The 13,169-nt window shown below is 41.1% G+C and overlaps 1 protein-coding gene across 3 annotated transcripts in view; it reads left to right on the forward strand.

The window, feature by feature from the left end:
- The window catches only part of PINX1 (PIN2 (TERF1) interacting telomerase inhibitor 1), a 94,302-nt gene extending 85,540 nt beyond the window's left edge, over positions 1-8,762 (forward strand). For all 3 annotated transcript variants that reach the window (XM_045880097.2, XM_045880099.2, XM_045880098.3), the window contains exon 7: positions 8,055-8,762. In XM_045880097.2, the coding sequence (XP_045736053.1) occupies positions 8,055-8,525 (471 nt within the window). In that variant the 3' untranslated portion in view covers positions 8,526-8,762. The remainder of the gene's footprint in view (positions 1-8,054) is intronic.
- The last annotated feature ends 4,407 nt before the right edge of the window (positions 8,763-13,169 follow it).

Here is a 13,169-nt window from a genome sequence, read left to right on the forward strand (position 1 = left end):
CCCAACTTTTAATCAAAATTTCTCTTCAGTCAGGTGGGTTTTGTATTTGTTCTTAACTCTTGCGATGCTTTCTAATACTAAAAGCAGTTGTGTTTCCCAGTCAGATTCCCTAAGACTGGTTACAACTGAAACTGTGTGTTTAGCCTAACTCCAGATGTGAGTGATGGAGATCTTGAAACACACACATACACACACACAAGATTTCACATTTGAATAAACTTTTCGTGAGTGCAGAAACAGCTCTTTGTCAGGAAAACACTAAATGTCTTCAATTATATGGAAACCAAAAGGTACATGGAAAGCAAGGAGAGAAATGTTGGCACAGCGGCACAATTCCTGCTTTCTGACTAACAGTATTGATCACTGCTTAGCTTAACCTTTGGAGACAAACGAATTCTGATGACTCTCTAGAAACGGGCTTTCCCAGGTTGTATTTTCAGCGCAAGATACAACATAGGCTGTACCTTAACAACTTGCAGCCAGGGGCTTATAGTGGAACTTTCATCCAGCTGTTTGTCTTAGAATAAGCTCCTACCTTTGCCTCTGATGTGCCCTAGCACTCTCTTGCTGTCCAGCCTTTTCTTTTGATGACAAGAACAATTCAGCCCATCCAGGCTGTTTTGTTGCTGTGTTCTGCCAGTCCCACAGAGTGCATGTGACAGTTCTCATACAACATGGCACATATTTTTTTTTTTCCAATTATCTCCTGGGAGGTGACTGCAGTCACTTGTGGAGTAACAGACCAGAGAAGTGTGTGCATCTATTGACTGAGCTCCTCTGAATCCCTAAGGGCCACAGGAGGTAACTGGCTGATCACTCTAAGTCGTTAGAGAAGCAGGGTGCACCATGAGGCGTGGCGGCATCTGATGCGAAGGGAATGGTTTCATCTGGATGGGAAGAATATATACTGCAAAATGCTGACTCTCTCCTTCCTGCCCTTCCAAGCGCCTTCTAGGCATTAGGCCTGCCCAGCGTGCAGACAGATCTCTACCAATAAATACAAAGCTTATGGCTCAGTGGGTGGGTAGTGAGGGTATATCCCAGCCTTAATCTGCGTGGGTTTGGTGTCTTTTGTGCTCTCCTTGAGCACTTACCATGTCATTGTTCCTCCTTGGAGAGTGTGTGCCGAATATAAATGAAGTAGAAATGGTCTCTGTCCTCAAGGAACTTAACATTTCCCTGGGAAGATGCTTACACGGTGAATTATAAAAAATCAGAAAATAGAAGTAACTCATTAATTGCTAGTCACAGACAGTAAACAAGAGAGGATGTTTCACAAGGGATCAGCCTTGTTGAAGGAGGCAGTTTTGTACTCCATCTTCAAGAAGGTGATGCACCTGACTATGTATAAAGGATCTGCAAGAGCATCCTTGGCCCACATAATGAGTGACTGTGTCAGCCCTTTCTGCCCCATCTGTTGGCAGAGGCTCTAGCGCATACATATTCCAGCAGTGCCTTCATCCCGTAAGTGATGAAATCACTTCATGACTTTCTCTCTGTCCAAAATGAATGGGTGCAATTTCTACATCCCAGGAGTACATCTAAAACATAATTTGTGTTTGTCAGAACTGTCCTGCTGAAAAATTTGGAAAAGATACAAAATGTTCTTCCAAAGCACTCACTGGCCAAGCTTCCTTAACTTTGCAGACTGCTCCAGCCCCAGCTGACGATAGAAGAGAGTGGAAATGAGCATTTGCTCATCATAGGCACCAGCTGTCAGAGCTAGTAACAACAGTTGCTAAATCCATTACTTTTGAGCTCTGGGTGTCTACTTTTTCTTTCGATGAGGAAAGTTCATTGAAGGATTACTGTTGCAGCCTGACCTCTTGTGTTTTAACATGGAAATCAAAAGGCTTCAGTCATCTTGTCACTTAAGATGAGCAGTGACATATGAGAGAGGCCAGTGAGCTGAAAGACTTTTATCGCTGGCCTAATCTATCATAAGTTAAGATTTTATATGTATAGTGCAGTTGCCCCAAACACCTCACTGAATTCTCAACCCAACTGTTCTGTTTTCCTGCCCTGAAAGATACTAACAACATCCTCCTGAGAACAATAAAGAGAATCCTTTTTATTTGGGCATTTTGCTGTTAATCCATCTTAGTATACATGTTTGAAAGGCACAGAGGACTGTGAACCCAGAGGTGCTTGAGCAGATAGCTCATTGAGCTGCAGAGCCTCTAGAGAGGCTCTAAGAGAAACAACAAACTCATAATTCTGTGGACATTGGAGAAAAGTTGACATGCATAGTTTTGGGCATCTTTCAGGCACCTGACATGATTGTGGTATATTATAGTTGATGTCCTAAGGATCTCTCTTTGTAAGGTCTTGTTTCCTTTGCATCCATTCTGTCCCGCTGCTCCCAATCCCAGTGGTAATTCAGAACTGCCAGAGATAGGTTTAGGTCCTAAGATTCTCCAGCTTTCAGGATGGCACAAGTATATAGGGTTGAACCACTGGAATCTAACTGTTGCTGTTGAGAAAATGGAGATAAAGCAAGTTAATGGTAGGAGGGACTGCCCGCCTCACCGAGTAATCACTGTCCATATTAGAGGTGTCTGGCTGGAAGTCGTAAGACATCTGTCCACGAGGGAGTCTTGCCTTAGGTGGAAGGTTGGACTCAGCTTTTACTTCCTGCTTCAAAACCCTCACACTTTGCTAAGTGAATTTACATGCTAATTTGACTAATTATAAAACTCTTCAGCCTGGTTTTGGGCTATTTTTTATTTATATAAACTGCAAACTACATAAGGGTTTTTTTGTTTTTTTTCCTGTTTAGAAAGTAGTATGTATTTCTGGTGACATTTTTTCTACATGAAACTTTTGCATCAGTTTACCTTCTGCCCTCGTCAAAGTTGAGCATGGACCTTAGTCCATGGACTATATGACCAACTGATACACATTTCGGTATTAGGATGATTTCTGAAGAGAACAACAGTGACAAGTGAGTCTGTGTGACACAGGCCAAAAGTTAGGATGCCGTCGTGGAAAGAGAAGGGGCTTTGTGTCTGGCAGCCTTGCGGCCCAAGACCTTCTGCAGTTAAGTGCTTTGATCTGTAAAATGGAGAAAATGCCTCTCCTCCGGTTGCTGTGAGGGTCACATGGGCTGACTTATGATAATAAGTGACTTGCATGTTGAAGGCATCTAAGAAATGATGACTGCTTTCTATAGTACACCCAGATATGGCCTCATTGGGTCAGGTTTCCTTCTGTGATTGAGTGGAACATTCCCACAGGGCCCTTCCGGCTTTAAACCATTGAGGTTCTGTGAAGTGAGGAACAGGTCCTCCTGAGTTCCAACCCACAGAATATTTATTGCTTGGATAGAAATTAAGGCCCCAGCTATCATTTGGGAAAACCGATTATCAGATTTTTTTTTTTTTAACACATACTTTTATAAGCTCTGAGAGAAATGAGAAGACTGAGGTTTTCTGGGAACAGACAATGTTAACTCATGAAACAGACCAACACAAGAAGCTGTTGCACTTTATATTTTTAAAAAGAGTAGGTTCTAAAATACGTGGAAAAAATTTCAAGACTCTAATTGTACCCTTGATGAAAAGGAAGGCAATACAGTGGATATATTACAAATTTAGGGAGAGGTTTGTTTTAAAACTGCTTTGTTAATCCCTTACCATTTCCCCTCCTCATCCACGGACCTCTTTCTTTGCAAAGCTTATCTTAGGTATCCTGCTTGGTCCTGGACATGCACAGTTAATTCGGACATGTCCCTGCCCCATGGGAACTGACAGGAGGCTGTGGTCAACACAAAGGCTGGGGGGTTCCATGGGGCAGAGCCCAGCTCCCACACAGACTACTCTCCCACCTGTATCCTTCACAAGACCCAAGTGAAAGCCTGCATTTCCCCGTGCACATGCCATTACTAGGCAGCTATTAAAACTCTTGGCCCACTCAAGCCAGGACTTAAAGAATCTTAGACTGTGGAGGCATAAAACCCAAGGGAGCAGTTGCCCATTATTCATTCCAGAAGCCCACCACAGTTTTGATTCCAGTCGGGTAAAATCATTAGCATTTCCCCCACGCTCTGCCTTTGGAAAACACAAATTTAGGGTATGTGAAGGATTGGTGGAGATTTTCAACCCAAGGGATGGAAAAAGAGAACCTTCAAAATTGTTAAGTACAAAAAGAGAATTTATTATCATTTTTAAAAGTTTTAGATTTTTACTACCTTTCTTAGAAGTATTTGGGATGATTTCCATGATATAGGTGTAAAATAGATCTGTCCTTCAGTTACTAGTTGCTCTAATTTGTTGCTTTTATTGATTTTAGCCTCTGTATAGTGTCCTTTTAAACACATTCTTAACAACTCTTCAGTACAAAATAGTATTTGGCTCTTTCAGCTCTTCTGAATGGTATTACTGGATCTGCTTTTTGACTGGCATGCTTTCTCATAGGTGGTGTAGAAATGTTTTTTCCACAGGTAGGCTGTGGGCATGTTGGTCTTACCGTGGCATCTTGGCTTGACAGTTGTGGTGGTGGTTTGCTATGAACAGGGCTCATCTCTCCTGCCTGCTTGTACTGCCTCCCTGTACCTTCTCTGCTCTCTTGCATCACTGAGGAATGGCCAGCACAAATGTCTCTTCAGAGATCAGTAAGTTTTAGACCTTCAAGGGACCTTAGAAGTGACCTCCTTTAACCTACTTCTTTGACCTGATAATAGGTAACAGGCCTAGAGAAGCTATGGGATTCACCTAAGGACCTTCATTAGTTAACAGCAAGAATTAGAATTAAAAAAAAAAGTTTCCTGAATCCCTAAGCTTAAATCAAATGTTTAGTAAGAACTATACCTCCCTTGGTGGTATTTTGTATGGCACTGGAAGTTTTCAAGCTATTTGTCATTTATTTGGCTAGTTTTTAGAACACTGTGAGCAAATTGGTGCGTTCTCAAAGTTTACAAAGTAGAAGTCACGTGTGGCATTACAGATTTTTTTTGAAGTTGTATTATATGATTAATGGAAATGTGGAAAGATAGAAATTGTCTCTGTTTCAAATGACTAGAAGTAACTTGCTTTTTTTAGTACTTTGAAATAAAAACCAAACATGAAAAGTTTTCGTTTTCTTAAAAAGGTATATATCTTTCATATTTATGGCCAAGAATATAGAATACAGGGATTACAATTGCTGTAGTAAAACTAGGTTTATGATTTATAAAATCAAAACATGAGCTTATGATGTAGGAGTCCTGGGCACTGCTCCTACAAGAATCAGATCTGCAACTGATCCCTGCTGTTTCCGTGGCTTTTAAAACAGATACATTCCTGTAGTGTGGGAGGGTGGCTGCACCTGGCATTAAATGGCTCTCCCCAGCAAGCCATTGTTTTACCTACACTTTCTTTGAGATAAATAGGATTTGGGTGCTGGCTCCTCTCGCTTGTCTCCATGCCCTGCTAAGCTTGGTGTGCAGTGGCCCGTGGTTATTAAAATCCTTATCACCACAAGGAGTTGATCATGAGCCATAGTTATTTTCTGGAATTAGAAAGGCCTGCTGAATTCAACAAGTGACTCAAAGATAGTCTTATATTTCCTAATAATTAAAAGTGTGATTAATACCAGCAATTAGTTCCTGTGATTTAACTGTTAAAAGCAGGAATTCAGGAGGTAATGCATAGGTGAGCAAGGTAAGGAGCCATAGGATATAATTTAAATTTCAGTTCCTCAGACACCAGAAGAGTTGGCCCGCATAAGATAAACTCCTTTTAATGCCGTGAAACTAAATGAGACCATAAATGGGCCACCTTCACAGACTGTCTACTGTCTGGGTGTGGCTCTGTGCCCTTAAATGGAAGGCAAGGGTATTCTTGCCCATCAAACTGGGATTAGCTAGCACCAGGAGACCTTGAGAAGATTTCTCATTCTGCTATGCGGAATTCAGCTTTTTCAGCAGTTAAGGAATTAAAAACACAAGGGACCTTGTTTCGTTCTCCTGGGGCAGCTGTTTTTAATTTTTTTGCAAAATTACCTGATGGGATTGCAGCTAGAATTGAGGGCTGATAGGTAACATTTGAACTTCTTCCTAAGGCTTAGTTGGTTTATTCCATATGTTCTGCATTTTACATTTTGAAATTTTAAAAATTGACCACACAATTTTGTGTTATTAGCTCTGAGTAAAGTAAGGTTTGTGTTAATTGGATAAGTTGTGATGTTGTTGGTAAGGTACCCTTTCGTTAGAGCTCTCTGGGGCAGTGGCCACTCAAAGCCCAGTTGTTCATCGATGGAGTATTGATTCTGCTGGAATTTCAAAAAGGATGCTATGTTGATTCCACTGAGCTGATTTTTGAGTTCTGTATCAAGAAAATGCATGGTCCATTTATATGTGTTGGTTTGTAATAAAGTTAGCTGCATAGGCAGAACTTTGCCTGAGTTGAGAATAATATATAGAATCCTAATTTGGAAACGGATTTATTCAGAAAAGCATTTTCCCACCCTTCCAACATGAAAGGGTCGAACAACCAGGCTCTTCTGTGCAAATAAGTAAATATGAAAAGAAGCCAGGTTATTATGAAAACCCAGGTTTAGCATTATTGTCTAATGGCTTGATTATTTCAAAAAAGTTTCTGTGGACATAGTTACTCTAAACATTGACTTTACGTGAAGCAGTCCTTATATTCTTCATCTTGTACGTACTTAGTTTTCTCTCACACATTTTCATCCTCTTGGCTGCCAGCCAGCCACAACCCATATGATGGTAGTAGCATTTCATTTTTTTATCCCAGGCCATTAAGTTAGGAATTTTCTCGCTTCTGAAGCCTTACAGCTGAATGTATTTATTTAAAATTAAAATGTAAACCTCACTTAATCCCAGCTGTTATGAGTGAGTAATTCTTCACATTTGGAAACAAGACTAACACAGCCATGAGTATCTAATCCAGGTTGGAGTAAGGATAGGGCCATCTCCTTTCTCCCCGCCCTCAGCCGAGGGAAGAAGGGTTCCCCGTGCTAACCTGTTCTTGATGGGTGGAGGAGGGAACACTTGCACTTCCAACCTTGGTGCATTCTCTTTTGGAGGACCACGTTCTGCCTGTGGAGGACACAGGTGTTCCTGACACACCCAGTTCTGGGTTGGCATTGGGCTCCTGTTACAGGAAGGGCTAGCATATCCATGTGTCATCTATGCTTCCAGGTCAATGCACAGAGACCTGTGTAATCCATAACAGAGCTGAAATAGGTGTCCGACAAAATCACAAAGCTGGAGGACTTCAGTGTCCCTATGTTTTTTTTTTTATTATTATTATGTTAATCACCATACATTACATCATTAGTTTTTGATGTAGTGTTCTATAATTCATTGTTTGCGTATAACACCCAGTGCTCCATGCAGAACGTGCCCTCTTTAATACCCATCACCAGGCTAACCCATCCCCCCACCACCCTCCCCTCTAGAACCCTCAGTTTCTCAGAGTCCATAGTCTCTCATGGTTTGTCTCCTCCTCCAATTCCCCCCCCTTCATTCTTCCCTTCCTGCTGTCTTCTTTAGTGTCCCTATGTTTTTAAGGGAGATTTTTTTTTTTTAAAGATTTTATTTATTTATTTGACAGAGAGAGAGAGCAACAGCAGGAACACAAGCAGGGGGAGTGGGAGAGGGAGAAGCAGGCTTCCCGCCAAGCAGGGAGCCCGATGCGGGGCTCGATCCCAGGACCCTGGGATCATGACCTGAGCCGAAGGCAGACGCTTAACGACTGAGCCACCCAGGCGCCCCTTTAAGGGAGATTCTAGGTACTTAGTCATCAGGTACAACATTGTTGCTAAGCAGCTGTTTACTCAGAATTCCATGTAGGTGACTTGCCAGTTCACTTATAAAGTTAGCTTATGTCTGTTTGAATACATACAGTATTCAACCAAAGTGTCTGGCCACCTTGTTCTGTGCTTTGCAGTTGAGCTCTGCCAAAGGGGAGATAAAGAGACATGGTGGAAGCTGGGCGCTCAGCCTGGTCTCCTCCTGCCCAGTGCGAGTAGCTCCATGTTCAGTCCTCCAAGATGCTGTGAGGAGTCAACAGTTGAGGCTTAATTGGTTTTAACTTTTTTCCCCACCTTAGGATGATGATTCCAGCCCTGCCACTCCAGGTGGGAATGCATCCTCCACTACAACGACCAGTGCCTTCACCATCCAGGAGTACTTTGCCAAGCGGATGGCGGAGCTAAAGAATAAGCCACAGGTCATAGCAGCAGAGCCTGACCTTGCAGAGAACCGAATAGAAAGAAAACGGGGAAAGAAGAGAAAGAAAGGGGCAAAAGATAAAAATATGGAGACTTACACCGAACCCCAGGCCAAGAAGAAGAGAGACCAAGTTGAACGGCAGCTCGGAGACCCTTGTTGGGATGAGAATTCTGGTGTTTCTGCTGAGGATGGAGAGGATTGTGTGTGGCCCCCTGATGACCAGGACATTACCCCAAAGCCCAAAAAAAGGAGAGAAAAAAAGCTACAAAAGCAAGTTGAGGAAGCAGTAGACGCTACATTACATGACATACCAGTGAAGAAGAAGAAGAAGAAGAAAGGTTCCGAATAAATTCTCTCGAGCCAGGGTCTTCCAGCCATTCAGCGGTCAGGGCCCTGCAAGTAAACACCTTTGGCCTGAAGTCAGAGCAGAGTTCACTCAAGAGAGTTTGTGCACATCTTTTGACATGCCTGTGGGTTGCTGAGTCTCGCCCTCTCACCACATTTTTCCCAACACATCCCTGGAGAACTTTCTGATGTCCCAAATCATGGCTCTCATAAACAAATAAATTTCTTTTTAGACTGTGAACCCTTCAGCCTGAGTGTTTACTCATATTTATTCGAATACATTGTTACGTGTGTGTAGGTGTCACAGTCTGTTTTTGCTCTTGATTTCCTTCAGTAACAACTGTGCTTCCTTCTCAAGGACTCAGTCTAATTAAAGGATTAAGAGGCAATAGTTTGAATTTACATGGTTCTTTCTGTTCTATAGCCAACCATACATTTTTGCCAAGCAGGTATTATATGATTATGTTCCCAAATTGGAGTGTTGTTTGGCTTAGTTTGGTTTTGATGGGGAGATTTTTTTTTTTTTTTTTTTTTTTTTTTTGCGAGAGAGAGAATGAGAGACAGAGAGCATGAGAGGGAGGAGGGTCAGAGGGAGAAGCAGACTCCCTGCTGAGCAGGGAGCCCGATGCGGGACTCGATCCCGGGACTCCAGGATCATGACCTGAGCCGAAGGCAGTCGCTTAACCAACTGAGCCACCCAGGCGCCCGATGGGGAGATTTTTTAATATCCTCTCTTCCACTGAGCGATGGTGGCTGTGTGTTCAGAGGTCTTCTCCCCAAGAAGACAAAGTTTACGAAGCAAGCTAACTCCGGGGACAGTTTAACCTTCCAGGTCTCCCAGGAGGCCTTTTAGCCAGCTAGCTGTTCCTCACGGAGTGTGGGCAGTCAGAGCTGTTTCCATGTGGTGGTGCTTGGGGATAGTCCCCTGTCGTGGGCTTGGCCTTATTTGTGATGATGAGGAGGTCCTCGGGAGGCTCAAAAATACTGAGAATCTAAGGTCATGAAATTAATTTCCTCTGGAAATCAGGCAGTTTCTAGATTGGGACTGCCTTATGAAAGTACTTAAAAGGATAAATATTGCATACATAATAAAAGGTATCTTTTCGTGCTGCTCAAACCACATGGCATCACCCCGTTGTGTTTATCCTGCCTTCTGCCATGCCCTGGCGAGTCTCCCTGTATGCTGGTTAATCTCTCCTTGTCCGGCTTGACTTCAGAGCCCTTCACGCCCTCTTTGGGACACAATGAAAAAGAAAATGCTTAAAGTTTGGAGGTCCGGCCCTATGGTTTTCCCTGCTTGTTTGCCCTCCTCTGCCTTCTTTCTGCTCCCCATCTATTCCCTCTTCATCTCTTTGCCCCTTTATTCCCTCTTCCCTGCTCTCCTCTTATTTTCAGCCCCCAGCTTTCTTGTACCCCCTTTTAGCTGCCTGCTCTCCATGCCCTCTTGCAGTTTGCACTGCTTGGCCCACTCTGCCGGACCTGTGACCGTAGGTGTGGGGGGCGGTGGGCTCTACGCCCTGATTTCGAGATTAGCACGGTCTGATGACCTTTGGCCCTTGATTCTCTCGTGGTTATACATTACATATGAACCATGGCCCTGACTGAGATGCTTAGAATTGAGAAAATATATGAAGAATGTTTGGTTTTAAGTCCCTTAAAGATTTTGAAGAGTGCTTATTGTTTAAACACACACATCCCACAGAGAAAAGTCATGAATTCAGAGCCTGAGGTCTGGTTTCTTAGTTTTATCTTGGCTCCCAGAATTTAGAATCCCAGGCTATGGTCCAGACTAATAAAACACCCAAGATTTTTAAAGTCAATTTTCTTTACAGAGGGCACATGCTCAAGTTATGTCTGCTTGTCCTATCTTGTCAATGAAACTAGAGTTCCAGAAGGGAGTCAGGATGTATGAAACCTAAAGGGAACTATTTTTTAAATATATATATAAATATAAATGAATATACATATATATAGTTTTATATATATGTGTATATATGTATGTTTATTATATATAGTCTTTTTTGCTTTTTATTAAACATAAAAATCAGTGCCAGGAGAATATACTGAATTGTGTGCAGGAGGAGGAAGCAAATGGGTATTTAGGAAGCAGATGCGATGCTTCTAGGTCAAATGGGGTGAAGGGGCCAGCTGGGAAGACCAGAGGCCAGAGGTGCTGAAGGGACGTTCTTTGGAATTCCAAGGCAATAGCACTTGGAGGGGAAATGCAGCTTTCATTGAGCGAGCCTGTAGACTATGATGAGATTATTTTAATGGGCTGCAGAAAGAACTTCTAAATGATTTCAATTGTCAACTGGGTAGACTGAGTAAAAGGCACACCTTCAGCAAAGAGCAGTGTGACCATCTGCTTTGAAGGACACAAAATCTTTATTTTCTCTAGACATTCTTAGCTTTAATTTTTCCCAAGTGCCTCTTTTTCAAGACACTTAGTTTTCTGGGTCTAAGTGGAAGTCAGAACAATGGAATAAGTCCTCTTGAGGACTGCATTTCATAGGCATATTTTAAAAATTGTTCACATACAAATCCTATTTTTTGCCTTAAATTATCTCAGTAAAAATATATTAATTTTGTATTCTTCAGTTCTTTCTTTCAGTTTTAAGAGGGAAAGTAGGTTCTCAGGAGATTTATCCAACAAGAAGTTTCCTAAATGTTGTCTGGTAGTGCCCTTCTTTCCTTTTTTGGTTAATTTTAATAGATAATAATTATTACAGTATGAAATCCTATGTGCCTGGCCCTATTCCAAGCAGTTTAAATAAATCAACTCATGTAGTCTTCACACCACCCAGTAAGATAACCATTATTACTATTATTCCCTTTTACAGATAAATTCTGTTTTATAAGAGGGCCTCTTTCAATTTGTATAGCTAGGTTAATGCTGCTCCCAGAGAACCAGATGATTCAGTCCCCTCTCTACCCTGGTCACAAACCCATGCTTCTTTTTTTGGTCCTTGCCTTTACCACATCCAGTTTCACCTGTTATTAGCAAAATTTTCTATTGCTGGTGCTCTTACTTTGCATGTCACTGTTACTTTTATTTATGTATTCTCAAGTTATTAAAAAAAAAAAGGCAACAGTTCACCCATTTCTTGCACTCCCACATCTTGCAACCACCAATCTGTTTTCTATATCTATGAGCTTGGTTTTGTTTTCTTTTTTTGTTTACTTATGGTTTTTAGATTCACATACAAGAGAGATCATATAGTATTTGTCTTTCTCTGACTTGTTTCACTTAGCATAATGACCTCGAGGTCCATCCATGTAACAACAAATGGCAAGATTTCATTCTTTTTTATGGCTGAATAATACTCTTTGTGTATTTATAAATTTCTTTATCTTTTCATCCATTGATGGACACTTAGGTTTTTTCCCTGTCTTAGCCATTGTAAATAATGCTGCAATGAACATAGAGGTGCATATATCTTTTCAAATTAGTGTTTTTGTTTTCTTTAGATAAATGCCCAGAAATGGAGATGCAGGATCATATGGTTATATTTTTAATTTTTTGAGGAACTTCTGTACTGTTTTCCATAGTAGTTCACCAGTTTACATTTCTTTCCACCAGCAGTGCACAAGGGTTCCTTTTTTTTCCACTTCCTCACCAACATGTGCTATTTCTTGTCTTTTTGATAATAGCCGTTCTAACAGGTGTGAGGTGATACTGTGATTTTGATTTCCATTTCCCTGATTGATGATGTCAAGCTTTTTTTTTTTTTTTTCCCCGTAACTGTTGGCCATTTGTATGTCTTCTTTGGAAAAATGTCTGTTCAGATCTTCTGCCTGTTGTTTAATCAGATTTTTGTCGTTTTCTCTTTCTTTTTTTTTTTTTTTCTCTTTTTGCTATTGAGTTGTATGAGTTGCCAGAGTTCTTTATATATTTGGGATATTAGCCCCTTATCAGATATATGATTTTCAGTTATTTTCTCCCATTCAGTAGGTTGCCTTTTCATTTTGTTGATGGTTTCCTTTGCTGTGCAGAAGCTTTTTAGTTTGATGTAGCCCCACTTGTTTACTTTTGTTTTCGTTGTTTTGGTTTTGGTATGAGATTTAAAAAATCATTGCCAAGATCTGTCATGGAGCTTACTGCCTCTGTTTTCTTCTGGAGTTTTATGATTTCAGGTCTTATGTTCAAGTCTTTAAGCATTTTGAGTTAATTTTTGTGTATGGTGTAAGATAGTAGTCCAGTTTCATTCTTTTCTGTGTGGCTATCCAATTTCTTCAATACCATTTATTGAGGATACTGTCCTTTCCCCATTGTATATTCTTCGTTCCTCTGTCATAAATTGATTAAACCTATATGTGTGGGCTTATTTCTGGGCTCTCTGTTCCATTGATCTGGGTGTCTATTTTTATGTCAGTATCATACAGTTTTAACTACTATAGCTTTGTTAACAGGCTTTAAAATCAGGGAGTATTTGCCTCCAGCTTTGTTCTTCTTTCTCAGAATTGCTTGGCTATTCAGAATCGTTGGTTCCATGCAAATTTTAGAATTGTTTGTTCTATTTCTATGAAGCATACCATAGGACTTTTGATAGGGATTGCACTGAATCTGTACGTTGCTTTGGGTAGTGTAATATGGACATTTTAACAATATTAATTCTTCCAATCTGTGAACGTAGAAAATCTTTCCATT

This window comes from Mirounga angustirostris, unplaced genomic scaffold (assembly GCF_029215605.1).
Source record: "Mirounga angustirostris isolate CCGP_5_RB_7025 unplaced genomic scaffold, mMirAng1.0.hap1 SCAF_2, whole genome shotgun sequence".
Classification (NCBI taxonomy): Eukaryota; Metazoa; Chordata; class Mammalia; order Carnivora; family Phocidae; genus Mirounga; species Mirounga angustirostris.